Source organism: Leucoraja erinacea, chromosome 24, assembly GCF_028641065.1.
Source record: "Leucoraja erinacea ecotype New England chromosome 24, Leri_hhj_1, whole genome shotgun sequence".
Classification (NCBI taxonomy): Eukaryota; Metazoa; Chordata; class Chondrichthyes; order Rajiformes; family Rajidae; genus Leucoraja; species Leucoraja erinaceus.
In genome coordinates, this window is record NC_073400.1 from 30,797,248 (window position 1) to 30,823,770 (window position 26,523).

The 26,523-nt window shown below is 45.1% G+C and overlaps 1 protein-coding gene across 2 annotated transcripts in view; it reads right to left on the minus strand.

Moving 5' to 3' along the window:
* Positions 1-662: 662 nt before the first annotated feature.
* The window catches only part of LOC129708913 (fibroblast growth factor receptor substrate 2-like), a 54,275-nt gene continuing 28,414 nt past the window's right edge, over positions 663-26,523 (minus strand). Inside the window, exons 2-8 of one of the 2 annotated variants that reach the window (XM_055654968.1) lie at positions 13,471-13,576; positions 11,304-11,392; positions 9,524-9,710; positions 7,296-7,457; positions 5,141-5,304; positions 2,515-3,461; positions 663-979 (exon numbers count right to left, since the gene is read on the minus strand). In XM_055654968.1, coding sequence (XP_055510943.1) covers positions 952-979; positions 2,515-3,461; positions 5,141-5,304; positions 7,296-7,457; positions 9,524-9,710; positions 11,304-11,369 — 1,554 coding nt within the window. In that variant the 5' untranslated portion in view covers positions 11,370-11,392; positions 13,471-13,576 and the 3' untranslated portion in view covers positions 663-951. Of the gene's footprint in view, positions 980-2,510; positions 3,462-5,140; positions 5,305-7,295; positions 7,458-9,523; positions 9,711-11,303; positions 11,393-13,470; positions 13,577-26,523 lie in introns of those variants that run through there. The other variant, XM_055654969.1, reaches the window with a different exon arrangement.

Consider the following 26,523-nt stretch of genomic DNA (forward strand, 5'->3'; position numbering starts at 1 on the left):
GGGACCCGACTCGAAACGTCACCTATCCACGTTCCCCAGAGATGCTGCCTGACCCGCTGAGTTACTCCAGCAATTTGTGAATCATTTGATTCCGTTTCTCACTGAAACGCGCAAGACATTTCACCGAGCACTTCCTTTGGAATTTGTACAAAACATCCTTAACATCACTGGCGGTGGTGACGGAGCTACTCCAACGTCATTCTCACTTTGTTCACCCACAGGCGATGCTGACCGATGCATAGTAATGGCTGTTTGCAAACTCATTCAGCCACTCCCTGAAGCACGGATCAAAGACACAATATGTTTCCGAGGGACAAAAAACAAGCTGCTGGTGGAACACAGCGGGTCAGGCAGCATCTGCAGAGGAAACAGAAATGGTTGAGGTACCTGGTTGGGACCCCCCCCCCCCCCCCCCCCCCCCCCCAATCAGGGCTTATCCATCCACCTCCCCAACCTTAACCAGGTGCTCTGGTTTCCTCCCACATCCATCCACCTCCACAGATACTGCCTGACCCATTGAGGTCTTCCGGCAACTTGGGACTGTTTTTGCCCCAGTTTCCAGCATCTTCAGTCCCTTGTATCTCCAGCATGTTGCCCAGACACCTGCACACAGTCGATTTCAAACAGCATTAAATAGGATGCACATCAATGAATGGACTGACTTCATAAAGCATAGACATTTACTAAAAGCACGTGGCCCCAATTCTGAAAGTAGCAGCCCCATCAAAATGTTCATTTCTCGACCAAGAGTCTCAAACTCCGAGGACCACTGCAGGAATGTAGTAATAATTTAAAGCCATTCTGAAATAGTTGAGAACCTCTGACCTCTGGGTCAGAGACTGTCCCTTAAAAAAAAAAGGCAAAGTTTTCTTGAAAGAGGATAATGTACTGCACTTGACACTTCTGAAGTGGAACATTTTCAGTGAATTCATTTTTAAATGGCAATTATGGCTAGCAGTGGGTTCCAACAAATGAAGAGCTGCAAGAAAACACAGGCGAGAAAGATTAAAAACATACATACACATGGAATATAACCCCACCCATTAGTCAGTCATACAGCGTGGAAACAGGCCCTTCAGCCCACACCGACCAACACGTCACATCTATACTAGTACCACATGCACGTGTTTGCCCAATATCCCTCTAAACCAATCCTAGCCATGTACCTGTATAAATATTAGTTAAACGTTGCGATAGTCCCAGCCTCAACTGCCTCCTCTGGCAGCTTGTTCCATACACCCACCACCCTTTGTGTGAAAAAGTTACCCCTCGGTTTCTATTAAATCTTCGCCCCTTCACCTTAAGCCCATGTCCACTGGTTCTCCATTCCCCTACTCTGGGCAAGAGACTCTATATGTTTACGCGATATAGTCTTTGCACAATTTTGTACACCCTTCATCCACCTGCCCCCCAAGGAACAGAGTCCCAGCCTGCTCAACAGCTCCGTATAGCTCAGACCCGCATGTCCTGGCAAGATCCTCGTAAATCTTCCTTGTAGTCTTTCCAGCTTAGAAACATCGTTCCCATAACACGGTTCCCAAAACTGAACACAATACTGTAAATATGGTCTCACCAACATCTTGTATAACTGCAACATGACCCAACTTCCATACTCAATACTCTGACTGCTGAAGGCCAAGGTGCTAAAAGCTTTTTGACCACGATATCTACCTGCGACGGCACTTTCAATAAACTAAAATATAGAATCCCAAACCTGAAGCAAAACACCTCGTTCACCTTGAGAAGCTCAGCGGGTGAGGCAGCATCTATGGAGCGAATGAAATAGGCGACGTTTTGGGCTGAGACCCTTTTTCCTATGGAGCCAAGGAAATAGGCGACGTTTCGGGCCGAGACCCGAAGGGTTTCGGCCCGAAACGTTGCCCATTTCCTTCGCTCCACAGATGCTGCTGCACCCGCTGAGTTTCTCCCGCATTTGTGTCTACCTTCGATTTTCCAGCATCTGCAGTTCCTTCATAAACACCTCTTTCACCTTTATTAGTTCTGTAGCCTTGCATCTGGGCCAGGCAGTGGGACTAGCTCGGTTAGGCTATTGGTCAGTCTGAATGAGTTGGCCCGAAGGGCCTGTTTCCATGCTGTCTCTATAGCTCTATGACATCTTAACAGCTTCCCAGTGTACACGACATCCCAATTATAAAGGGGGAAGGAAATCAATAAAATGAAATAGGAAACCCATGCAGTCACAGGTAGAATATGGCTTCATATTAATGGCGTCAAAGTTCTTTGGCGTGTTTTGGGAGGGGAAGGAAAGAAACTATAGAAATTTGGGTCGTCTTTTTGTCACCATTCTCACAGGTAAAGTGCGAGTGTGGCAACACAGAGAACTTTGGATGAGCACGGGAGCGGAATCCTAGTGTAGATATAAAAGGCGGCAGAATGGTGCAGCGGGTGGAGCTGCTGCCTCACAGTTGGTTCAATCCTAAGATATTGGTGAGGACAAGTTGCTATATCTATTTCTAGACTGAAACAAAGAGAGAGATTAAATCAGGTGCTTACAATGGCAGGTCTGTGCTGTTGTGCCTGGTCTTGCGTGCCGTTCCATCATCCCTCGGTAGTGCTTTTTGCAAACTGGACATAGCAGCTGTCTTTTTAATGTCTATAACAGCATAAAACTCAGTCCTACGTGTGGGAGTTGGTGGGACCGGAGTGCTGGGCATTCTGGGGGTCTGGGGTACATCAGAGTCACTGGCACCCTCCAGCTCCACCTGGATGTAGTTTAATTGTCTCTGCTCGGGGCACGGGCATCTAAAGTCGAAGCTGAAGACGTTAGGGGTGCATTCCCGCTGCCGGGAGAAGTCGACCTTGTGTAAGCCGGGCTGAATGGTGACGTTCTCCGTGTTGACGTAGTTCCGCAGTGGGTCCAGGTTATTGTGATATCCGTTTTGTGGGGGGGATCCAGAGTCACTCCAGTCCTCTTCCTCCTGCCTCTGCGTCTGGCTTTCCCACAGGGGAGGTAAAGAGGGCAGGTTTTCGTAGTTCAGCATGGCTGTCTTCCTATGAGCACAGTTATTGTGGTTCTGGCCGTCCCCGCACATCTTGAGACGGCCTCGCCTCAACCCCGACCCGGACGACACGGGCAAACCGTTGACGTTCTCGTAAGTCATCTTGTTCATGGAGGAGCACATGGCGTTCTGGTCGCAGCCGTCCTGGAAAGGGTCTCGCTCCTGGTAGGCCACCGCCGCGCTGTACTCGGCCAGCTCCCTGTGCCTGTCCATCCGCTCCAGCTCAATTATTCTCCGCTGCACCGGCGTGGGTCCCAGTACAAACTTGACCTCGCCCGGCTGCAGCAGGACCTGAGGGGACCGCTCCTCCAGGGCGGGGCAGTGGTTGGCGTGGCCATGCATCATGTCCGAGACGGAGGGCCGCGGCTCCGACAGGCCGTGGACGCAGGTGCGCTGCTTCCGCTCCTCGTCGACATTGGAAGTATTCACGTACGTGTGAATCTGTGGGGGGACAAGGCCACAAAAGGTTGGAATAAAGTCAGTACAGTCTAGTTTATTGTCACGTGTACCGAGGTACAGTGAAAACCGTTCTGTTGCGTTCTATCCAGTCAGCAGAAAGACAATATGTGGTTACAATCGATCCATTCACAGCATGATAAGGAAATAACATTTAGCGCAAGGTAAAACCAGTAAAGTCCGAACAAGGATAGTCCAAGGGCCACCAATGAGGTAGATAGTAGTTCAGGACTGTTCTCTGGTTCAGTTGCTGCCATCTGAACACTTAGACGTTATTAAAGCTGCCAAAGTTAATCAAGGTTTTATATACAATGGTGCAAATGATCGTGCAAGTTTATCATGGAATATGTTTTAATTCCACTTAAAAGTTAGTTTAAAAATTAGTATGTAAAGGTGCTGCCTGACCTGTACAGTTACCCCAGCTTTTTGTGCCAATCTTAAGTAGTATGCAAACTGTATTTTAACCCATGATTTACCAAGTCTAATTATCTGCTGATTATCTAATTACCAATAAACTGTTGTGAAACCCGTACAATTCCCAAACTTGACATCCACCTGAGAGATACACCATGGAACCAGGCCCTTCGGCAATCACCCTGTACTATCCTTCACACTAGGGACAATTCATAGTCGCCTTTGATCTTTGCCCCTCTCACCAATGATAATACCAATCTAATTTACAATCCATTGAGCCACAATGTCATTAGAATCATAGAGTTATACAGCACAAAAACAGGCCCTTCGGCCCAACATTGCCCATGCCAATAATGCCCCATCTAAACTAGTCCCACCTGCCCGCGGTTGGCCCATATCCCTCTAAACATTCCATCACAGTGAGGAATGTGGTGGATGTTTATGTTAAATTTTATTTTATGTGGCTGTGTGTCTTGTTGCATTTTACTTAGCATGGCTGTATTGTAACTCAAATTTCACTGTACCTTAAATGGTACGTGATAATTAAATTGAATCTTGAATCCATGTACCTGTCCAAGTGTCTACTAAATGTTGTTATAGAACCTGCCTCGACTAACCTCCTCTGACAGCTCGTCCACTGGGATGCCAGGGCATGAGGTGCGAGTGAGGAAAGAAAGCTGTGTCCATTTTGCTTGGACTTTCACTCCTCAGTGGGCACCTCATCAACCTGGCCTCACATCTGATGGTCTGGCACCTGTGTATTTAGACAATAGACAATAGGTGCAGGTGTAGGCCATTCGGCCCTTCGAACCAGCACCGCCATTCTCTGTGATCATGGCTGATCATCCCCAATCTGTACCCCGTTCTTGCCTTCTCCCCATATCCCCTGACTCCTCTATTTTTAAGAGCCCTATCTATCTCTCTCTTGAAAGCATCCAGTGAACCTGCCTCCACCGCCCTCTGAGGCAGAGAATTCCACAGACTCACCACTCTCTGTGAGAAAGTGTTTCCTCGTCTCCGTTCTAAATGGCTTACTCCTTATTCTTAAAGATTGGGTGGGTCAGGTAGGAGAGTATCGTGGATTTCCACAACCTCTTTCCCAGGACACTGGCTCAAAGGTTTCAGACGTGACGGTTTTGGATGGTGACGTTTGCCTAATCCTGATATCGGTTCCATTTCCCAATGTATTAGTTTTGCAAGTACACAGTGCGCAGTGGATTCTCCCACACACGGATATAAGGTCCACACACCTGGTCATCCCCTCCTATGAGTGGGTGGGTGGACTCTTCCCCCACCGAGGACAGACGGGCACTTCCAATGGAAGGGTGTCGAGTCGAAGGGTGAGAGGAGCCATCGCCCATGGATGGGTAACAAGGGAATCCATTAGGAAAACCGGGCACGGTGAAACTGGGGGCTGAAAGCAAAGAAATAAACACAGCTTCATTAAGCAACAGAATCGCACCGTCTCCCCATCTTTATTCCACCTTACAGAGTATATTGACCGCGTCACGGCCTGCTTCGGCAACTCAAACGCCCAGGAACCACAAAGATCGCAAAAAGGGTGAGCACTGCCCTGGTCCGTCACAGGTGCTGACCTCCCCACCATCAAAGGGGTCTACTGGAGGCGCCAGCACCAGCTGAGACCCACACCACCCTGGCCACGCTCTCATTTCACCCCTATCATCGGCAAGAAGGTATAGGAGCCCGAAAAATGTCACGTCCAGGTTCAGGAACAGCTTCTTCCTTACAGCCATCAGGCCATTAAACACCACAACCTCCAAACAGGCTCGGAATTATATCATCTTATCTGTTGTGCTTCTGCAAGTAAGAATTGCATTGTTGTGTTTTGGGACATAAAGCTCTCTTGACTCGACCTTTATTCCTCTGCTCTAACCCAGCCAAACACCAGAAAGGAGTTCAAGGGTATTTGCACATGTATTTTTTATTTCTATTTATTTTTCATGCACACTGAATGGACACTGGTTGAGCAACGTTTTTTTGTTTCCTCTGGGTATGCGAATACTCAGGAAATGACAATAAAGATATACAATACAATACAATACAATACAAGGGAACTTTCCAAGAGAGTAAATAAGAATGAAGGTACCGGGAGCCACACTGACGCAAAGATAATGTGCATGTGAAATATGGAATGCACTATAGCTCGACAGAAACAAAGATAGTTCAGATCGATGAAGACGAGGGGCTAGATTCTTGAGCAAGGCACAAAGTGCTGGAGAAACTCAGTGGATCTATGGCGGGAATGGACAGGCACCATTTCAGGTCGAGACCTCTCCTTTCTCAACCCAAAACTTCACCAGCCCATCCCATCCGCAGATGCTGCCTGACCTGCTGAGTTACTCCAGTACTTTGTCTCCTTTTTTTTTTAGTAGACAACTGGTTTCAAAATGGAAAAGCACAATTTCCAATAGAGTCCATGGGTCTATTAAGATAAAATGTTGAATGTTTTATGTGCCATTCCTAACTGTCACTGTATGTCATGTTGTCACTTGCGGGCGGAGCACCAAGGCAAATTCCTTGTATGTGAATACTTGGCCAATAAACTTATTCATTCATTCAGAAAACAGTAACAAGTGTGAGACAATGTTACCTTCAAAATCAAGAGCAAAACAAACTGCCGGAGCAGCTTTGGAGGAAATGGATAGGTGACATTTTAGGTTGGGACCCTTCTTCAGTCCACACTTGAAACGTGTCCTATCTATTTCCTCCACTAATGCTCCTGACCTGCTGAGTCCCTCCTCAATTTAAGTCAGATCAATTGCCAGTTTAGAGTTGATTTTGGCAATACCTTTAAAATCAAATGAATGCATATTGTTACCAGTTGCAGATGTGAAACAGATAAATAAGGCAAGAGGATGCGGATAGGGAGTGTCTGTCCAATACAAACCAATTCAACTCAAAATGCTGGAGTAACTCAATGGGTCAGGCAGCATCTGTGGAAAAAAGGAATAGGTGGCGTTTCGGGTCGAGACCCTTCTTCAGACCAGTATCAACCCAAAATGTTGCCTGGTCCTTCTCTCCAGAGATGCTGCTTGACTCGCGGTGGGTGTGTGAGTGAGTGAGTGAGTGAGTGAGTGAGTGAGTGAGTGAGTGAGTGAGTGAGTGAGTGAGTGAGTAATTTTATTGGCCAAGTATTCACATACAAAGAATTTGCCTTGGTGCTCCACCCGCAAGTGACAACATAACAGAGTGACGGTTACGAATGATTCAGAAAACACTAAACATTAATAATAATAATAAGACATTAATGATAAAACACCATTGATCAAGCATGTGAACCAACAAAATACCAGATCTCAGCATCCTTCCTACACAAACTAGTTTAACACCCCCACTGCCTCTCCCATCCCGGGCACACTAAATGCTTCTGCCGTGGGCACTCACTGGTCGGTGTTTGTGGCGTCCTTGGTAAATCAATCTCCGTCGGATGAGGGTTTCTTGATATCATCATGGGCTCCTCAACCACATTGATGCTGTTACACTGCATGATCTCCTGGAGGAGGTTGAAGATCTCCTCCGCACGTGCACACTTGAAGGCAAAAATGCCTGCAAAACAAGTAGAAGCAGTCAGTGCGTGTGGTTAAAAAGGACGCAGGTTTAAGGTTGGGGAGGGAAAACATTTAACAGGAAAGGACGAGAGGGCATCTTATTGAAACATAAGATTATTAAGGATTTGGATATGGTAGAGGCAGGGAACATGTTTCCGATGTTGGGGGAGTCCAGAACCAAGGGCCACAGTTTAAGAATAAGGGGTAAGCCATTTAGAACAGAGATGAGGAAAAAAAATTCACACAGATAGTTGTGAGTCTGTGGAATTCTCTGCCTCAGGAGGCAGTGGAGGCCAATTCTCTGGAGGCTTTCAAGAGAGAGTTGGATAGAGCTCTTAAAGATAGCGGAGTCAAGGGATATGGGGAGAAGGCAGGAACTGATTGTGGATGATCAGCCATGATCACAGTGAATGGCGGTGCTGGCTCGAAGGGCCGAATGGCCTACTCCTGCACCTATTGTCTATTGACCTTTTGTCGGGGTGGGGAGATTGTAACCTTCACGTGGTCCGCCCTGTTTCGACGAATGCAATCAACCCGGCGTGCACAATCAAATAAGATCAAATAGAACATGTTGTCGTACAACTTTAGGCTGGGCACGCCATACGCAAGAAGAAGAAGAAGACCTTTTGTCAGGGGTGTCATGGGTTATGGGGTGAAGGCAGGAGAATGGGGGTGAGAGGGCGAGATAGATCAGCCATGATCGAATGGCAGAGTAGACTTGATGGGCCGAGTGGCCTAATTCTGCTCCAATAACTTATGAACTTTTAAGTGCTGCATGTAAAATATTTTGCGTATTGTGCAATTGCTCTGCATTTCATGCTGCAGCTGTGAGTTCTACTCCACAAATCTATCGGCATTTCTTTCATCAAACAGCAGGTGGTGCTCAGAATCTATTAGAAATAAAATTGCAATGGAGTGTCACAGAATTCCCCCTTGCCTCAACAAGATTGATTCTAAATTATTAAACTAAAGAACCAACACATATCCAATCACATTGCCATTGAATTTGAAAACAGTTCATCTTGTCTATAACATAAAGTTCCGCTCGGTTTCCAGTAACTAAAGGGATTGGAGCAAGTTTCTATTACATTGGACATCAGAAGACAAAAATAAGGTCTGGAGGTAGGAAATCCCTAAGTAAACGGGACAGACACATGTAACATATGTGATGAAAATATGGAAAATAGGTGCAGGAGGAGACCATTCGGCCCTTCGAGCCAGCACCGCCATTCATTGTGATCATGGCCGATCGTCCCCAATCAATAATCCACAGAAACATAGACAATAGGTGCAGGAGATGTTTCGGGATAGGGCCCTTCTTCCATCTGAAGGGTCCAAAACCGAAACGTCACACATCGTTTTTCTCCAGAGATGCTGCCTGACCCGCTGAGTTACTCCAGCACTTTGTGTCCATCGTTGGTATAAACCAGCACCTGCAGTTCCTTGTTTCAACCCAAGTGAACAGGACTGGTTCAGCAAAGTTTACAAGCAAAACAAGAAGAAATTCTGTGACCTTAATGAAGCCCTCCACTGACTATACAAAACCAAAGACAAACACAAAAAGCTGGAGAATCAGCTGGGTCAGGCAGCAGCTCTAGAGAAAAGGAATTGGTGATGTTTCTGGTCGAGACCCTTCTTCAGACCGAGAGTGAAGGGGAAAGGGAAACAAGCGATATAGACAGTGATACAGAGACGAAGAACAAGACGAATTAATGAATGATGTTTACAAAGTTATGATGATCTAGGATAGGTGGAGCCCACAATGGTTCATTGTTGGCTGTGGTCTAGGTGATAATGTATTATGCAGATAATTAAACTCAATAGGATGACAGTGAAACTAGTACGATGACTGGGGTGGGGGAGAGACGGTGAGAGAGGGGACGCAAGGGTTACTTTAAGTTAGAGACATCAATGTTCATACCACCAAGCGAAATATGAGATGCTGTTCCTCCAATTTGCATTGGGCCTCACTCTGCCAATGGAGGCGGCCCAGGACAGAGAGGTCAGTGTGGGAATGGGACGGGGAGTTAAAGTGTTTGGCAACCAGGAGACAACAAAACCAACCTTGCCCGGTTTGGCATCTTCTTCCACTTTCAAATGAGAAGAGGTTGGAGTCGTAACCGTAGCGCCGCAGGCAGAGGTACGGCCATCTGACAGCATCCCGTTTCCTGGTGTGCAAAATTAACTCGGAGCTGGTCAGTTCCATGATCCCAGAGCCCAGCTCATTACCATCATCATCCACATTGGTCACCTGCAGGACAGAACACACGCTTCAGCATAGCACAGGCTTTACTTAGTCAAAGACAAAATACAAATACAAAATACTCAAAGACAAAATACAAACAAATACATTGTCACCCTTGGTTCTCCTTTAGACTTTAGAGATCAGTGATCCCGACTACGAGCGCTGTCTATATGTTCTCCCTTTGGCCGCGTGGCCTACAAGCCAGGGCGGTACAGTGGCGCAACGGTAGAGTTGCTGACTTACAGTGCCAGAGACCCAGGTTTGTTCTCGACTACGCGAGCTGCCCGTACAGAGTTTGTACGCTCTCCTTGTGACCACGTGGCTTTTCTCCGGGTGCCCCAGTTTCATCTCACACACAACGATGTACAGGTTTGTAGGTTAATTGGCATCGGTAAAAATTGTAAATTGTCCGTAGTGTGTAGGATAGTGTTGGAGTACGGGGTGATCGCTGGCGCAGACTTGATGCGTCAAAGGGTGTTTCCGTACTGTATCTCTGAAGTAAACTAAGCTAAGATTCCTCAGTATCAATAGCTGGAAATGATTTGGGGAAATGTTGGGGACTAACTAATCTTGTGAATAAAGATGCTACCAGTTTGTCACCCAGCTAAAGTTTTAATACATCTTTACCAGGCTGCTGATCTCCCCTTATTTATTGAATTGAATGGAAAGATGAAATGGCAATAGGCTCTTCCACCCACCGAGTCCACGCTGACCATAGATCACACTAGTTCCATGTTATTCCACTTTCTCATCCACTCCCGACACATCAGGAGTGATTTGGAGGACAAACAACCTACAAATCCAAAATATCCACCACCTCATTGCTTCACCCTACCTATGGCCTACAAGCTAAAGGTGGCACGGTGGCGCAGGAGTAGAGTTGCTGCCTCACAGCGCCAGAGACCCGGGGTTTGGACGTTCTTCTTGTGACCTGCGTGAGTTTCCCCAGGGTTCTCTGGTCTCCTCCCACACTCCAAAGACGTGCAGGCTTGTAGGTTAATTGATTTTGGTAAATAAAATCAAAGGAATAAAACTGTTCCTTTGGTGTAAAATAGTGTTAGTGTATGGGGTGATCGCTGGTCTGTGTGCACTTGGTGGGCCAAAGAGCCTGTTCGCATGTTGTATCTCTAAAGTCTAAAAGCTGCCCTTATCAAGTTGCAAAAACTTCCCATTGCACAGTAGAGAAAACTTCAAAAATATCTTTCATGTTTACAGGTACTCCAGGGACATGCTCCTCATTTTCAAATGCCAACACATGTTATGCCGTTGAATATTCTCTCTTAACCTCCGACAGTCCCGCTTTAGTTTCATATGTCGGAACGCTTGCAAAGGTCGCAGTTGATGGGAACTTGCCAAACCAGAGCATCAAGTTGGTGTCTGCACTGGACCACTTTGCCAAAAGAGAACACTCTTCACATATCTCACATACAGGAGAAGAAAAAAAAAATTTGAGTTTGTCCAATTTTATTAAAATGCATTTCGGTTCAGTGCTGCTTTTTGCAAAATCAGGGAAAATATTAACAACGGATCTCCCTTCAAACAAACTTATTTATTTTCTTAAAACTCAATTGCTTAAGATTGTGGAAGGCGAGGTGTTACCTTGAATTTGGTGGGGTGGTTTTCGGAGATTGTGTCTTTATCCAGACAGCTCCAGCAACTCCCCATGGCTTCAGCAGACCAGCTGATCTCTGAATAAAACAAGTTAACGTCAACACAAGTCATCTCTGGAACTCCCACCCATTGTAGACAATACGGAATGAAAAAGTTAACTGTTGAGATAGTAAATACTGGATTCTTCTTTCGAACTTCGTTTAAAATGATAAAAGTTTACAACCCATTAAGACAGTTTTTTTTTCATCTTGTGTTAAAAATCTATAACACGCAAAAATATTAGCTTTAAATAGCAATACTGAACAAACACTGTTTAAGTACAGATCTATCTCTCTTCCCTCAGTTTTGCCAATTGAGAACAGACAAATGAATCGCATCCAAAACTATTCTATAAAGAACTACCGGACAACCAGTGGGTTCCCCAACCTACACAGCTTCCTTCAGTATGCCTCACAAGCCTCCCCACAAGGTTCGCCCCTCTGAATCACTGCAACACTAACCTCGTCCACTTACTCCTCCTCCTCCTCTGAGCACATCCCCTAACTGAGATTGGTTAAAGGGCTACAACAAAACAGATGTTTTAGTCGTTGACAATGGTTTAGAAACATAGAAACATAGAAATTAGGTGCAGGAGTAGGCCATTCAGCCCTTCGAGCCTGCACCGCCATTCAATATGATCATGGCTGATCATCCAACTCAGTAGTGCAGCAGTAGCTATGGAGCGAAGGAAATAGGCAACGTTTCGGGCCGAATCCCAAGGAGTCGGCCCGATTCGTTACCTATTTCCTATGCCCTGCGCCGCCATAGAAACATCGAAAATGGCAGGAGTCATTCGGCCCTCAGCCTGCGCCGCCATTCAATATGATCATGGCTGATCATCCAACTCAGTATCCCGTACCTGCCTTCTCTCCATACCCCCTGAGCCCCTTAGCCACAAGGGCCACATCTAACTGCCTCTTAAATATAGCCAATGAAACTGGCCTCAACTACCCTCTGTGGCAGAGAGTTCCAGAGATTCACCACTCTCTGTGTGAAAAAAGTTCTTCTCATCTCGGTTTTAAAGGATTTCCCCCTTATCCTTAAGCTGTGACCCCTTGTCCTGGACTTCCCCAACATCGGGAACAATCTTCCTGCATCTAGCCTGTCCAACCCCTTAAGAATTTTGTAAGTTTCTATAAGATCCCCTCTCAATCTCCTAAATTCTAGAGAGTATATAAAACCAAGTCTATCCAGTCTTTCTTCATAAGACAGTCCTGACATCCCAGGAATCAGTCTGGTGAACCTTCTCTGCACTCCCTCTATGGCAATAATGTCCTTCCTCAGATTTGGAGACCAAAACTGTACGCAATACTACAGGTGTGGTCTCGCCAAGACCCTGTACAAGTACCACTGCAGTAGAACCTCCCTGCTCCTATACTCAAATCCTTTTGCAATGAAAGTTTGTATTAGCTTTGAAAATTGGTATTAGATATTAGGGCAGCACTGTGACATGTTGCTGCCACAGTGCCGCCAGAGACCCAGGTTCAATCCTGACTACGGGTGCTGTCTATACGGAGTTTGTATGGTCTCCCAGTGACCTGCGTGGGTTTTCTCTGAGATCTGCAGTTTCCTCCCACACTCCAAAGGCGTAGAGGTTTGTAGGATAATTAGCTGGTATAAATGTAAATTGTCACTAATGTGTGCAGGATAGTGTTAAAGTGCAGTGATCGCTGGTCGGTGCAGACTCAGTGGGCCAAAGAGCCTGTTTCCGCGCTGGATCTCTAAACTAAACTAAAAATTTACTGATTATTGGCATGTCACCAACATTTTTTCCCCATCTCTTCTACATCAAAACTTCAGCATTGAAAGATCTTTATTACGTAGAAACATAGAAAATAGATGCAGGAGTAGGTCATTCGGCCCTTCGAGCCAGCACCGCCGTTCAATATGATCATGGCTGATCATCCAAAACCGATACCCTGTTCCTGCTTTCTCCCCATTTCCTTTGATTCCGTTAGGCCAAGTGCTATATCTAACTCTCTCTATTATGACAACATTCAATAGTCCTGTTATTATACAACATACATTATGAATTACAGGTACGTTAAATGTAGCTGTTTGTTACTCAATACTGTAATAAGCTGGTGATTTGAGGATCATGCTGTTTGTTTCTTACCTAGTCTTGGCCATTAGTGGGAAAGCTGCCCACTCTGTTCCAGATGCCTCCACTTGGAGTCATGGTAAACAAACTTATGCCATCATTCAGCACGTATGCCTTTAACCTGGGGTGAAGAATGGTAGAACATATTTATTTATTTTCCCCCCCAAAGGGAGGTGGTGTTCAAATATCATTTGAATTAACAATATTTAACAATGAGACATTAATAATAAAACATCAAACATTATAGATAAACACAAAGGCTGGAGTAATTCAGCAGGTCAGACGGAATCTGTGGAAAAAGGGAATAGGTTACGATCCGGGTCGAGGCCCCTCTTCAGACTGAAGAAGGGTCTCAACCCAAAATGTCACCTATTCCTTTTTTCCAGAGATGCTGTCTGACCCGCTGAATTACTCCAGCTTTTTGTGTCTATCTTTGGTTTAGATCAGCATCTGCAGTTCCTTCCTACACATGGAACATTACTGGACAGGTACAGGCCCTTGGACCCACAATGTCTGTGTTGAACATGATGCCAAGATACACTAATCTCATCTGCCTGTATATGATCCACATCACTCCATTCCTTGCGTAGACTAGTAATTGCCCCTTTGCTCAAGTATAATTCTTGATATTTTTTATTAAATATAAACCAATTCTGATGAAAATTTATAGCAAATATCTGACAATGAACATACAATACAATACTGTTTATTGTCATCAGGTAACAGATCTAACTCAATAAGTTTCTACTTTGAAATCTACAGTAGCATGAAGCATGACACAGTGGGGCAGAGGTAGGGTTGCTGCCTTACAGCGCCAAAGACCTGGGTTCCATCCTGACTACAGGTGCTGTCTGTGTGGAGTTTGTACGCTCCCCCTGTGATCACGTGGGTTTTCTCTAGGTGCTCTGGTTTCCTCCCACATTCCAAAGACGTACAGGTTTATAGGTTAATTGGCTTCTATAGATTGTCCCTAGTGTGTAGGATAGTGTTAGTGTATGTGGTGATAGTTGGTCGGCGTGGACTCGGTGAGCCGAAGGGCCTGTTTCCACGATGTATCTCAAGAGTCTAAAGTAAAGAGCAGCCATTCCAAAGGAACATTTGTGTCGACGTTAAACAAGAGCAAAAGGAACGCCATTGGACTTTCAGTTCTGTCGTGGGGACCAATTGCCATGTTACATCCGATACCCGATGTAAAATTAATCCAATTTATACGGACTCTCACAATCCTGAGCATCTATTAGAGTGATCAGCCATTGATTTAGGGCGGGGGGCAGGGGCTATGAGGGGAAATAGAAGTGAAATCTACATTATATTACATCTGTGTATTATATTTAGAAAATGTTTCTGCTGATACAATGAAGAGACTTAACAACATTACACAGCTCTCGTGAACTATAAATTATAACATTTTATTATTTTCTATTATTCAGCCCATTTTAGGAGATATAGAAAATTAAAATTGCTGCCAACAAATAGGAGTGGAAGAATAACTAATAATTCAACGCTTAAAGGACATTTAGACAGGTACATGGATAGGAAAGGTTTTGAGGGATATGGGCGGGACTAGCATAGATGGGACATCTTGGTCGGCGGGGGCAAGGTGGTCCAGAGGTTCTGTTTCTGTGCTGTATGACTATGTGTAATAGCATTGTAGTTCAGTGGGTTGCTAATTAGATTTGTGTCATCAATGGTAAGAGGAGCAATGTTTAAAGGAGATGTGCGGGGCAAGGTTTACTACAGAGAGTGCCTGAAACATGCTGCCGGGGTGGTGGTGGTGGAGGGGGCATTTAAGAGGATATTAAAGAGGCTCATTCATCGTGGTCCACTTGGCTGGATTCTCGTGCTCCACTAGTATACACTTGTACTGTATCAGGCCAGAACGCTACAAGAGATCCTTCCTCCCTGTGGCCTTCAAACTTTACAACTCCTCTCCCAGCCCAGTTCCTGCCTTCTCCCCATATCCCTTGACTCTGCTATCTTGAAGAGATATTTGCCTAAAGAATTTGCCGAAAGAAAATCCCTATCTCTGCCAAAAGCTCAGATTTCTTGCTGATGTGCAATTCCACACGTACAAGATTCTTCATAATAGATCACCTGGGGCCATCATTTATGCTCAAGCCTTGCTGTTAGTGGGGTTTGGGGCTTTTGTGTTTTGGGGTTCATGGTTTAGGTTGAGCACATCATGCGGCCAAGTCCATCCCTGTTTAACCCACTTCCAGCAGGGATTAGAAAACAAGAGGTCAGGAACGTGAATTACATTTAATGATCTCCTTCCTATTCTAGTGTTTCATCATATTCTAAGCACATACTTTTGGTCACCATGTTATAGGAAAGATGGTGCCAAGCTTGAAAGCTTTCAGAGAAGATTTATCAGCATGTTGCGAGGACTCAAGGGACTGAGCTATAGCGGGGGAATGAGATGGGTAAAGGCATTATTCCTTGGAACGAAGGGGGATGAGGGGTGATTTTATAGAGGTGCACAATATCATGGGAGGAATGTATTGGGTAAATAAACTAATCTCACACCCCCCCCCCCCCCCACCCTTCCACTTACACCCCTCCCTCTGGCTTTACATTTTACACGAGGGAAAGTCATACGGTCAAATAATAATTCATTGTCTTTTGCCGAGAATAGAGGAATCGAGAACCAGAGGACATAGGTTTAAGGTGAGGGGGAAAAGATTTAATGGGGAAATGAGGGGAAACTTTTTTTTTTACGCACACAATGCTGGTGGGTGTATGGAACAAGCAGCCGGAGGAGGTAGTCGAGGCAGGTACTAGTTCAACGTTTAAGAAACATTTAGACAGGTACATGGATAGGGTGGGTTTAGAAGGATATGGGCCAAAAGCAGGCAGATGGGACTAGTTTAGATGGGGCATGTTGGTCGGCAAGGGCATGTTTGGCCGAAGGGCCTGTTTCCGCACTGTATGACTCTAATAGGGGTTGAAAATTGTAGCCTTCTGATTTTTAACAGTAACCTATTCTGGAAAGGAAGCTATACTGAGGGGAAGGGAAGTCATGTACAACATTTATGACGTGCTCCCCATACATTAAACTGGGACTACATACCTGTGGAGGTAAGACCCTACATTCTACTCCAAAATAATGCATTCAGACATCCTTCAATAATTTTGCCAGCAAATGTATCCTCAGCAGTACAATTCGCTTGTTATACTGCAGCTGATATTTTATAAAAGGAAACACATATGAGTAACTAAAAAGTGATCCCAACTACAACATCCATCTGCAAGGTTCGGAGAACATTTATTAGCGTCCACGGAAAAGATATACACCGAATAATTCTCTCAGCAACTTGCAGCCTTGGTGAACGGTTGCAGGGGATTCCTGCCCTTCTGAAGATCACAAACAGAGCTGAACATTTGCAGGTAGACAAAAATGCTGGAGAAACTCAGCGGGTGAGGCAGCATCTATGGAGTGAAGGAAATAGGCGACGAAACCCTGGGTCGAGACCCGAAACGTCGCCTATTTCCTTCGCCAATAGGATCAACAAACTCATCAGGAAGGTTGGCTCCATCCTGGGGGCGGGGTTGGAATTGGATTCACGGGAGGTTGGCCTTGGAGGGGAGGATGCTCCTCAAACTGCGGAGCATCCTGGACAATACAGCTCACCCCCTCCATGACACACTGGTCAACCTGAGGAGCACCTTCAGCAACAGACTGGTTCCACCAAGATGCAGCACAGAACGCCACAGGAGATCCTTCTTCCCTGTGGCTATCACACTGTACAACTCCTCCCCCTTCTGTCGTGGGGTAGACTGAGTGACTCCCCTTCCTCTCCCCCTCCCTCTCCGCCCTCCCCCTCCCCCCACCCCCTTCAATATTTGCACATCCCCAAACCTTTCTACTCATCACTTTAATGTCATGTTTCATGCATTTTGTGTATTTTTATGACTGTTAGCAGATCAGTTTCCTCCTGGATAAATAAAGTTCTATAGTGTCATATAGTTCTATAGTGTGAAAACGCACTCCTCCAGATTCAGGGTCATTTTCTTCCCAGCTGTTATCAGTCAACTGAACCATCCCTATCAACAACTGGAGAGTAGTCCAGACCTATTGGAGGCCCTCGAACTATCTTTAATCGGCCTTTATCTTGCATTAAACACTATTCCCTTTATCCTGTATCTGTACAATGTGGACAAAATGACTGTAATCACATATGGTTTTTCCGCTGACTGGATAGCACCCGACAAAAAGCTTTTCACGGTACCCGTGACAATAAACGAAACAATTCCTCCTTTTCTGGTAAAGCCACCATCCCTGGAACCAATCTGGTGAATCTTTATTAAACCCACTCTATGGAAAGTGCATTCACTTTTGGCAAGGGGAGCAAAACTGTGTACAAAAGGCCCAATATAATTGCAGCATGACATCTTTATTCCTTTACTTAAATCAAAATGAAGGCCAGCACACGATTTCTCTGCCTAAGTACACGTTGTACCTGAAGGTTCATTTTCAACTACTTGTGTGTGAGGATATTTGGTCCCTGTGAACTTTAATATTTATCAATTTGTCACCATTTGAAAATTGGATTTTTCTGTTTTGTGTTCCCAGTGAATCACCCACATTTGTGCTCATTGAACTCCGTCTTCCCATACTCTTGCCCACTCATTTACTTTGTACACCCTTAAACCTTCTTTACATTCTACTCATAGTCCCACCTAGCTTTGTATCTTCAGCGAAATGACACAAACATTTGGGCCGCATCACCAGAATCGGTGATGTAGATTGCAAGTTGTTATCACTGAAGACAGACACAAAATGAAGGAGTAACTCAGCGGGTCAGGCAGCATCTCTGGAGAAAACTAATCGGTGACGTTTCGGGTCGAGGCCCGTCTTCAGACTAAGAAGGGTCTCAACCCGAAACGTCACCAATCCGTGTTCTCCAGAGATGCTGCCTGACCCGCTGAGTTACTCCTTCATGTTGTGCCCTTTAAAGCTTTTCACTGTACACTGGTACATGTGACAATAATAAACTGAAACTCAGGGACGTAGATCAGCAATCCTTGGGATTTATCGGCGGGCAGTCCCTCCAACTATTGCTATTATTTCATGCAGATAAATTTCCATTAGTTACACATTCTCACTAGATCCTTGGTTCTCTGATATTTCCAGCAGGACTTTTAGAAACATAGACATAGAAATTAGGTGCAGGAGTAGGCCATTCGGCCCTTCGAGCCTGCACCGCCATTCAATATGATCATGGCTGATCATCCAACTCGGTATCCCGTACCTGCCTTGTGATGAAGACAGATACTAAGTATTTGTTTAACCCCTCTTATACACCATTGTAAATTCTGTGTATTAATTGACATAGGTTGCACATTAACTCTAGGCTAGTCTTTTCCTTCTCACATTGTGGAAGCGTCAGATGCCCGAGATAGAATTCTCTCATATTCTATTGTCCATTTTCTTTGTTAATTTCATGACCCTCCTGTGCCAAATTCTAAAATGCTCCCAAACGTCAGACCTCCAGCTTTTGCAGCAATTTCATAAGCCTCTTATTTTGATTTAATACTGTCCTGGCTTGCACCAAGAACTTCAATCTCTTTATTGCACTAGTATTGGGGTTATTAATTGATTAACATTTATGTTTAAGATACATCATTTACGAGTATCGTGTTTACAGTACTGTTATGCTGCTGCAAGTAAGAATTAAATTGTTCCAATGTCAGTAGTTATGACAAATAAACACTGTAGATTGTTTTTAACCATTTGCCTGCCAGCCACAGAAGAACCATTTATATTTGTATAGGAAGGAGCTGCAGATGCTGGTTTAAACCGAAGATAGACACAAAATGTTCGAGTAACTCAGCGGGACAGGCAGCATCTCTGGAGAGAAGGAATGGGTGATGTTTCAGGTCGAGACCCATCTTCAGACTGGTCTATATATATTTCTATATACCATATATAATTGCCAGCTGGCTTTCTTCTCTTAAAGGTTTTTAATATTGCATATCATCTTCCTTCTTTATATACTCAGCATTGCTTGTCCACTATTGCATCTTTTAATGTAGTTTGCACAATAACCACAATCTCTCCACCATCATAGAACGTCAAACACTACACCACAGAACAGACCCTTCGGCCCAAAATGTCTGTACCGAACATGAGGCCAAGACCATCACTTACCCACCTGCTCATAAACCATCTCTCTCTACATCCATGTACCTATCCAAAATGAATGCCACTAATGTATCTCCTTCAACTACCACCCCCAGCAGTGCGTTCCATGCATTTCCACTTGATGTTTAATGAATATTGTTCCCAGTCAATCTGCAAGTCGAATCAGTAGAAAAGTAAGCAAACTCAATGCTAGCATTTATTTCAAGAAGGCTCGTGTACAAAAACAGGGATGTAATATTGAGGCTCTATAAGGCGCTGGCAAGGCTGCATTTGGAATATTGTGAACAATTTTGGGCACGATATCTGAGGAAAGACGTGCTGGCTCTGGAGAGGGTCCAGAGGAGGTTTACAAGAATGATCCCAGGAATTAGTAGGTTAACCTATGATGAACGTTTGTCGGCATTGGGCCTGTACTCACCTGAGTTTAGAAGAATGAGCGGGGGACCTCATTGAAATGTACAGAATAGTGAAAGTCTTGGATAGAGTGGATGTGGAGAGGATGTTTCCACTAGTGGGATGTTTCCATTAGTGGGAACTAGAGGTCATAGAATTAAAGGACGTTCTTTTAGGACGGTGATGAGGAGAAATTTCTTTCGTCAGAGGGTGGTGAATCTGTGGAATCACAGTAGGTGTAGAGGCCAAGTAACTGGATATTTTTAAGGCAGAGATAGATCGATTCTTGATTAGTACAGGTGTCAGAGTTTATGGGGAGAAGGCAGGAGAATGGGGTTATGAGGGAGATATAGATCAGTCATGATTGAATGGCAGAGTAGACTTGATGGGCCAAATGGGTAATTCTACTCCTATTCCTTATGACAGTCAGAACCTTCATTTAGCACAACACCTGACAAATAAATGCTAAGCTGTCAAGCAGTCGTACGTGCAAGAAAGAACTGCAGATGCTGGTAAAATCGATGGTAGACACAAAATGTTGGAGTAACTCAGCGGGTGAGGCAGCATCTATGGAGCGAAGGAATGGGCGACGCAGTCTGAGGAAGGGTCTCGACCCGAAACGTCACCTATTCCTTCTCTCCATAGATGCTGCCTCACCCGCTGAGTCTCTCCAGCATTTTGTGTCTACAAAGCAGTCGTATGTCCAAGATGGAAAAGTGGATTAACACCATTTAGTTACTAGGCCCCCTGTCCAACTCACAGCGATCTTCACCTGAGCAATGAGTATTGGCAGCAGGCAGGAATCCGCTTTTACAGAGGGGAATTGGCAGAGTTAAACAGTGCTGGCCAAACTCATCGTTGAGTAGCAGAGAATTACATCGCACAGACCGAAGAAATAATTTGATTGACTTTTAGGGTGCGGCACAACGTTCAAACAAATAAAACAACAGGAAAAAAAAGTGGAAAATATTAAAGACCAGCAAAATTGTGGTGCAGGGTTGTGGGATCTTGGTTTGCATCAGTTTGGAGGAAGAGGAGCAGAAGAACAAACTGGTGACCGTAATATTATCAAACCACTCTCCGGAATGTCCTGGAGTCTCGACAATAGGTTGGCACTCCACCAAGCAAGGCTTCAGCAAACCCACCCTATCAACCACAATCAGTACATCTCCCAGAAAACGCTGAAACAAATAAAACAACACAAGCAAATGGACAGAAACACGACTGGGAAAAGTATTCGCAGACTGTGTCTGTTCAGCAGAATCGGTTCAAAAACTGGAAAGACCTCCTGACAACTAGATGTGATAATCTAAAACGTCCGTCTCCACTAACACCATAAAGAAATAATCGGACGCAGCCCAGACCATCACACTAACCAACCTCCCTTCCATTGACTCCATCTACACTTCACGCTGCCTCAGCAAGGACAGCAGCATAATCAAGGACCAATCTCACTCCTCTTCTCCCCCCCCTCCCAACAGGCAAACGGTACAGAAGTGTGGAAACCTCCAGATTCAGGGAGTTTCTTCCCAGCTGTTATTAGGCAATTGATCCATTCTATCAACGACAGCGCAGTCCTGAGCCACTATCGACCTCATTGGACACCCTCAGACTACCTTTAATTGAACTTTACTGGGCTTTATCTTGCCTATTTCCTTCGCTTCATAGATGCTGCTGCACCCGCTGAGTTTCTCCAGCACTTTTGTCTACCTAACATTAATGTCATACGCTTCTAGAACATAAACAGAACAGCACAGGAACAAGGGTTCCTGAAGAAGGGTGTCGACCTGAAACGTCGCCTATTCCTTCTCTCCATAGATGCTGCCTCGCCCGCTGAGTTCCGCCAGCATTTTTGTCTACCCAGCGCTGGACCAGGCCCTTTGGCTCACAAAGCCAAGATAAACACAAAATGCTGGAGTAACTCAGCGGATCAAGCAACATCCTTGGAGAACATGGATACGTCTGAAGAATGGTCACCTATCCGTGCTCTTCAGGGATGCTGCCTGACCCGCTAAGTTGCTTCAATGTCTTTTTATTGTAAACCAGCATCTGCAGTACCTTGTTTAGCCAAGTTAAACTGAACTCCCCCACTTGTACGTAATCTATATCTCTGTTCCCTGCGTTTCCACCCACCTATCTAAAAGCCACCAACCTATCTGCCTCCACCACCCCATCAACCCTGACAGCGTGCTCCAGGCACCCACCACCTTCTGTGTAAAAAAAATACTCCCATGCACATCTCAATAGACAATATGTGCAGGAGTAGGCCATTCGGCCCTTCGAGCCAGCACCACCATTCAATGTGATCATGGCTGATCATACCCAATCAGTGCCCCCTCCCTGTCTTCTCGCCATATCCCCTGACTCCGCAATCATTAAGAGCCCTATCTAGCTCTCTCTTGAAAGCATCCAGAGAACCAGCCTCCACCGCCCTCCGAGGCAGAGAATTCCACAGACTCACAACGCTATGTGAAAAAGTGTTTCCTCATATCCGTTGTAAATGGCTTACCCCTTATTCTTAAACTGTGGCCTCCCTAGTTTTGGACTCCCCCAACATCGGGAACATGTTTCCTGCCTCTAGTGTGTCAGATTCAGATTCAGATTCAGATTCAATTTTAATTGTCATTGTCAGTGTACAGTACAGAGACAACGAAATCCAAACCCTTAATCATCTTATAGGTTTCAAGAAGATCGCCTCTCATCCTTCTAAACTCCAGAGTATACAAGCCCAGCCGCTCCATTCTCTCAGCATATGACAGTCCCACCATCCCGGGAATTAACCTTGTAAACCTACGCTGTACTCCTTCAATAACAAGAATGTCCTTCCTCAAATTAGGGGACCAAAACTGCACACAATACTCCAGGTGTGATCTCACTAGGGCCCTATACAACTACAGAAGGACCTCTTTCCTCCTATACTCAACTCCTCTTGTTATGAAGGCCAATGCCATTCGCTTTCTCACTGCCTGCTGTACCTGCATGCTTACTTTCATTGACTGATGAACAAGGACCCCCAGATCCCGATGTACTTCCCCTTTTCCCAACTTGACACCATTTAGATAATAATCTGCCTTGCTGTTTTTGCTACCAAAGTGGATAATCTCACTCACATTAAACTGCATCTGCCATGCATCTGCCCACTCCCCCAACCTGTCCAAGTCACCCTGCAAACTCATAGCATCCCCCTCACAGTTCACACTGCCACCCAGCTTTGTGTCTCCTTTAAACTGTCCTATAAACTCCTTTGAACTTTGTCCCTCACCTTAAAGATATGCCCTCTAGTCTTTGACATTCCCGCCCTGAGAAAAAAGGTTCTGCTATCTCCCGTCTCCCCTCTCTACGTCTCACATAATTTGATACTTCAGATTGTCCCTCAACCTCTAATGCTCCAGACACAACGATCCAAGTCAGTCCAACCTCACACCTAATGCCCCCAAATCCAGGCAACATTCTGCCTCGCTGAAAGATGGCAAGTTTGAATTCTTGTCCACGTACTTGTCGCAAAATGAAAGAAAAGATAGCAACTTTATAAAAATAGCACATTAATGTTTATACACCAAATGTTGAGACAATCAGCCAGATTCAAATTAATTCCAGCAAATCCATTTTTAAAAACAAAATCTGAAATGAGTGGGTCAGTGAACAAAACCATTCTTAACGGTCCACACTTGAAATATCAGAGTCTGCAAATACTTTTCAATCTGCTGACTGTTTCCACCATCTGCTTTTCATTTTTTTTTTTAACGAGTGGTCAGTTTGGGCTTTAATAGGCTTTGCTATCTTTCAGTCGGTTCATCTCCACGAGTCAGACCTGCTGACATTTCCCACGTCCCATGTATATAGTTTCTTTAAAGGTACACAAAATTGCTGGAGAAACTCAGCGGGTGCAGCAGCATCTATGGAGTGAAGGAAATAGGCGACGTTTCGGGCCGAAACGTCGCCTATTTCCTTCGCTCCATAGATGCTGCTGCACCCGCTGAGTTTCTCCAGCAATTTTGTGTACCTTCGATCTTCCAGCATCTGCAGTTCCTTCTTGAACACATATATAGTTTCTTTGCCTGCTTTCTTACTTTAGTTTAGAGATACAGCATGAAAACAGGCCCTTCGGCCCGTCGAGTCCACGGTGACCATCGATCACCCGTTTACACATTAGTTCTACGTTATCCCACTTTCTCATCCATTCCCTACACATTAGGGGCAATTTACAGAGGGCAACTTAACCTACAAACCCACATGTCTTTGGGATGCAAGAGGGAACCAATACCGTCAGATGGAGAACATGCAAACTCCACACAGACAGCACCCGAGGTCAGGATCGAATCCCGGGTCTCTGGCACTGTGGGGCTACCAGCTGTGCCACTCTGCCGATGTTTCAAACCGCCTACATCGGCGTAACATAAAACTCTTGCAGCTCGCAACAACTGGGAATACAGTTGTGTGCAGCAATGGGTGTGGATGATTCTGAAGCGGTAAAGCCTTGAATTGTGGAAGAAGCCGACAATGTAACAACATACAGCTGCCCTCACACATGGGCTCTGCCTCTATGGATGATGCTCAGTTACAGTAACCCAGAGTGGTTACAGGACTATCCCCATTTCCAGTAATGCAGGATGAGTTAGAGCCATGCTTATCCTGTGTCATCAGCAAACAGTTGCACTCGATGACTTGCACCTAGTGTCAAGTGTGCTCAGACTTTAGACTTTAGAGCTGGAGCGCTGAAACAGGCCCTTCAGCCCACACCAACCGGCGATTCCTGCATACCAGCACTATCCTACACACTAGGGTTGATTTACAACTTTTTTTAAAAACCAAAGGCAATTAAGCCACAAACCTCTATGTCTTTGGAGTGTTGGAGGAAACTGGAGCACTCGGAGAAAACCCATGCGGTCAGTGAGAACGTATAAAATTCTGGACAGACAGCACCCGAGGTCAGGATCGAAGCCAGGTCTCCGGCGCTGTGAGGCAGCAGCTCTACTGCTGCGCCACCCTTAATCGCCAAATGTACTGAAACTGAATAATTAAATTCTTACCGGCAGCAGCATAAGAAGATTGTAAACACAGCACTCAAGATTTATAATCTATTTGCTGCAAATCTACACCATTGTTATGCAACATTGTCATGAAGAGGAATTCTTTAGTCAAAGGGCGGTGGATCTGTGGAATTCATTGCCACAGACGGCAATGGAGGCCAAGTCATTGGGTATTTTTAAAGCGGAGAGTGATAGGTTCTTGATTAGCAAGGACATCAATGTTTACAAGGAGAAGGCAGAACAATGGGGCTGAGAGTGAAAGATAGGTCTGCCATGACCGACTGAAGAATGGACTCGACCCAAAACGTCGCCTATTCCTTCTCTCCATAGATGCTGCCTCATTCGCTGAGTTTCTCCAGCATTTTTAATCTACCAGCTGAGCTACAATTGTGCTTTGTATCGAAGTTTAAAGGAGGGGTGCTGAACAAGTCTTTTGTTTACACACAGAGGATAGTGAGTGCCTGGAACACACTGCCAGGGTTGGTGGTGATTGAGGCAATTAGGATAGGAGCGTTTCAGAGGCTTTTGGAAAGGCACATGGATATGCAGGGAATGAAGGGCCATGGATTATATGTAGGCTGATGGGAATTGGTCTTGGCATCATGTTTGACACAGACATTTTGGGCCGAAGGACCTGTTCTTGCGCTGTACTGTTCTATGTTCTAACATTATGCGCGGCACAGTAGCACTGTGGTAGAGTTGCTGCCTTACAGCGCCAGAGACCCTGGTTTGATCCTGACTATGGCTGCTGCCTGTACATTTTCCCCGTGACCGTGGGTTTTCTCTGGGTGCACTGGTTTTTTTTTCCACATTCCAAATACACACGGGTTTGTAGGTTAATTGGCTTCGGTAAAATTTTTTAAAAATTGTAAATTGGCCCTACTGTGTAGGATAGTGCTAATGTGTGGGAATCGCTGGTTGGCGTGGACTCTTTGGGTTGAAGGGCCCATGTTCTGCACTGTATCACTAAACTAAACTATAGGGTGATTTCACCAAAGGTCAAATGAGCGTAGATTCCCCCCTCACGTGACCGAAAATTTTAACTGGAGGACATCTCTCAGTTTGGTATCGGGAATTATCGCGTTTGCTCGCTGAATTTCATCAAAAGTAAGTTAATAATGCCTTAGTTTTGATGAAATTCAGCGAGCAAACGCGATAATTCCCGATATTTTGGATCTTAAAATCACCACGGCAATTGTCAGCTGTTCACTTCCGCCGCTTTCTACCTTCAGTTCCCTCTTGTAATTACCTCACTTTCTATCTTTTGTTTTGCCTGAAAATTTAGGTCGCTGTGCTTCACGGTCACCCCGACTAGCACAGAAATTTTCAGCTCAAAAATCGGCCGTTTTCCATGTTTTTAACGGGTGGGAAAGTGCATGTTTCCCCATTCACTTACATGTACCAAACTGAGATATGTCCTCCAGTTAAAATTTTCGGTCACGTGAGGGGGGATCTACGCTCATTTGACCTTTGGTGAAATCACCCTATACTCAAATTGTT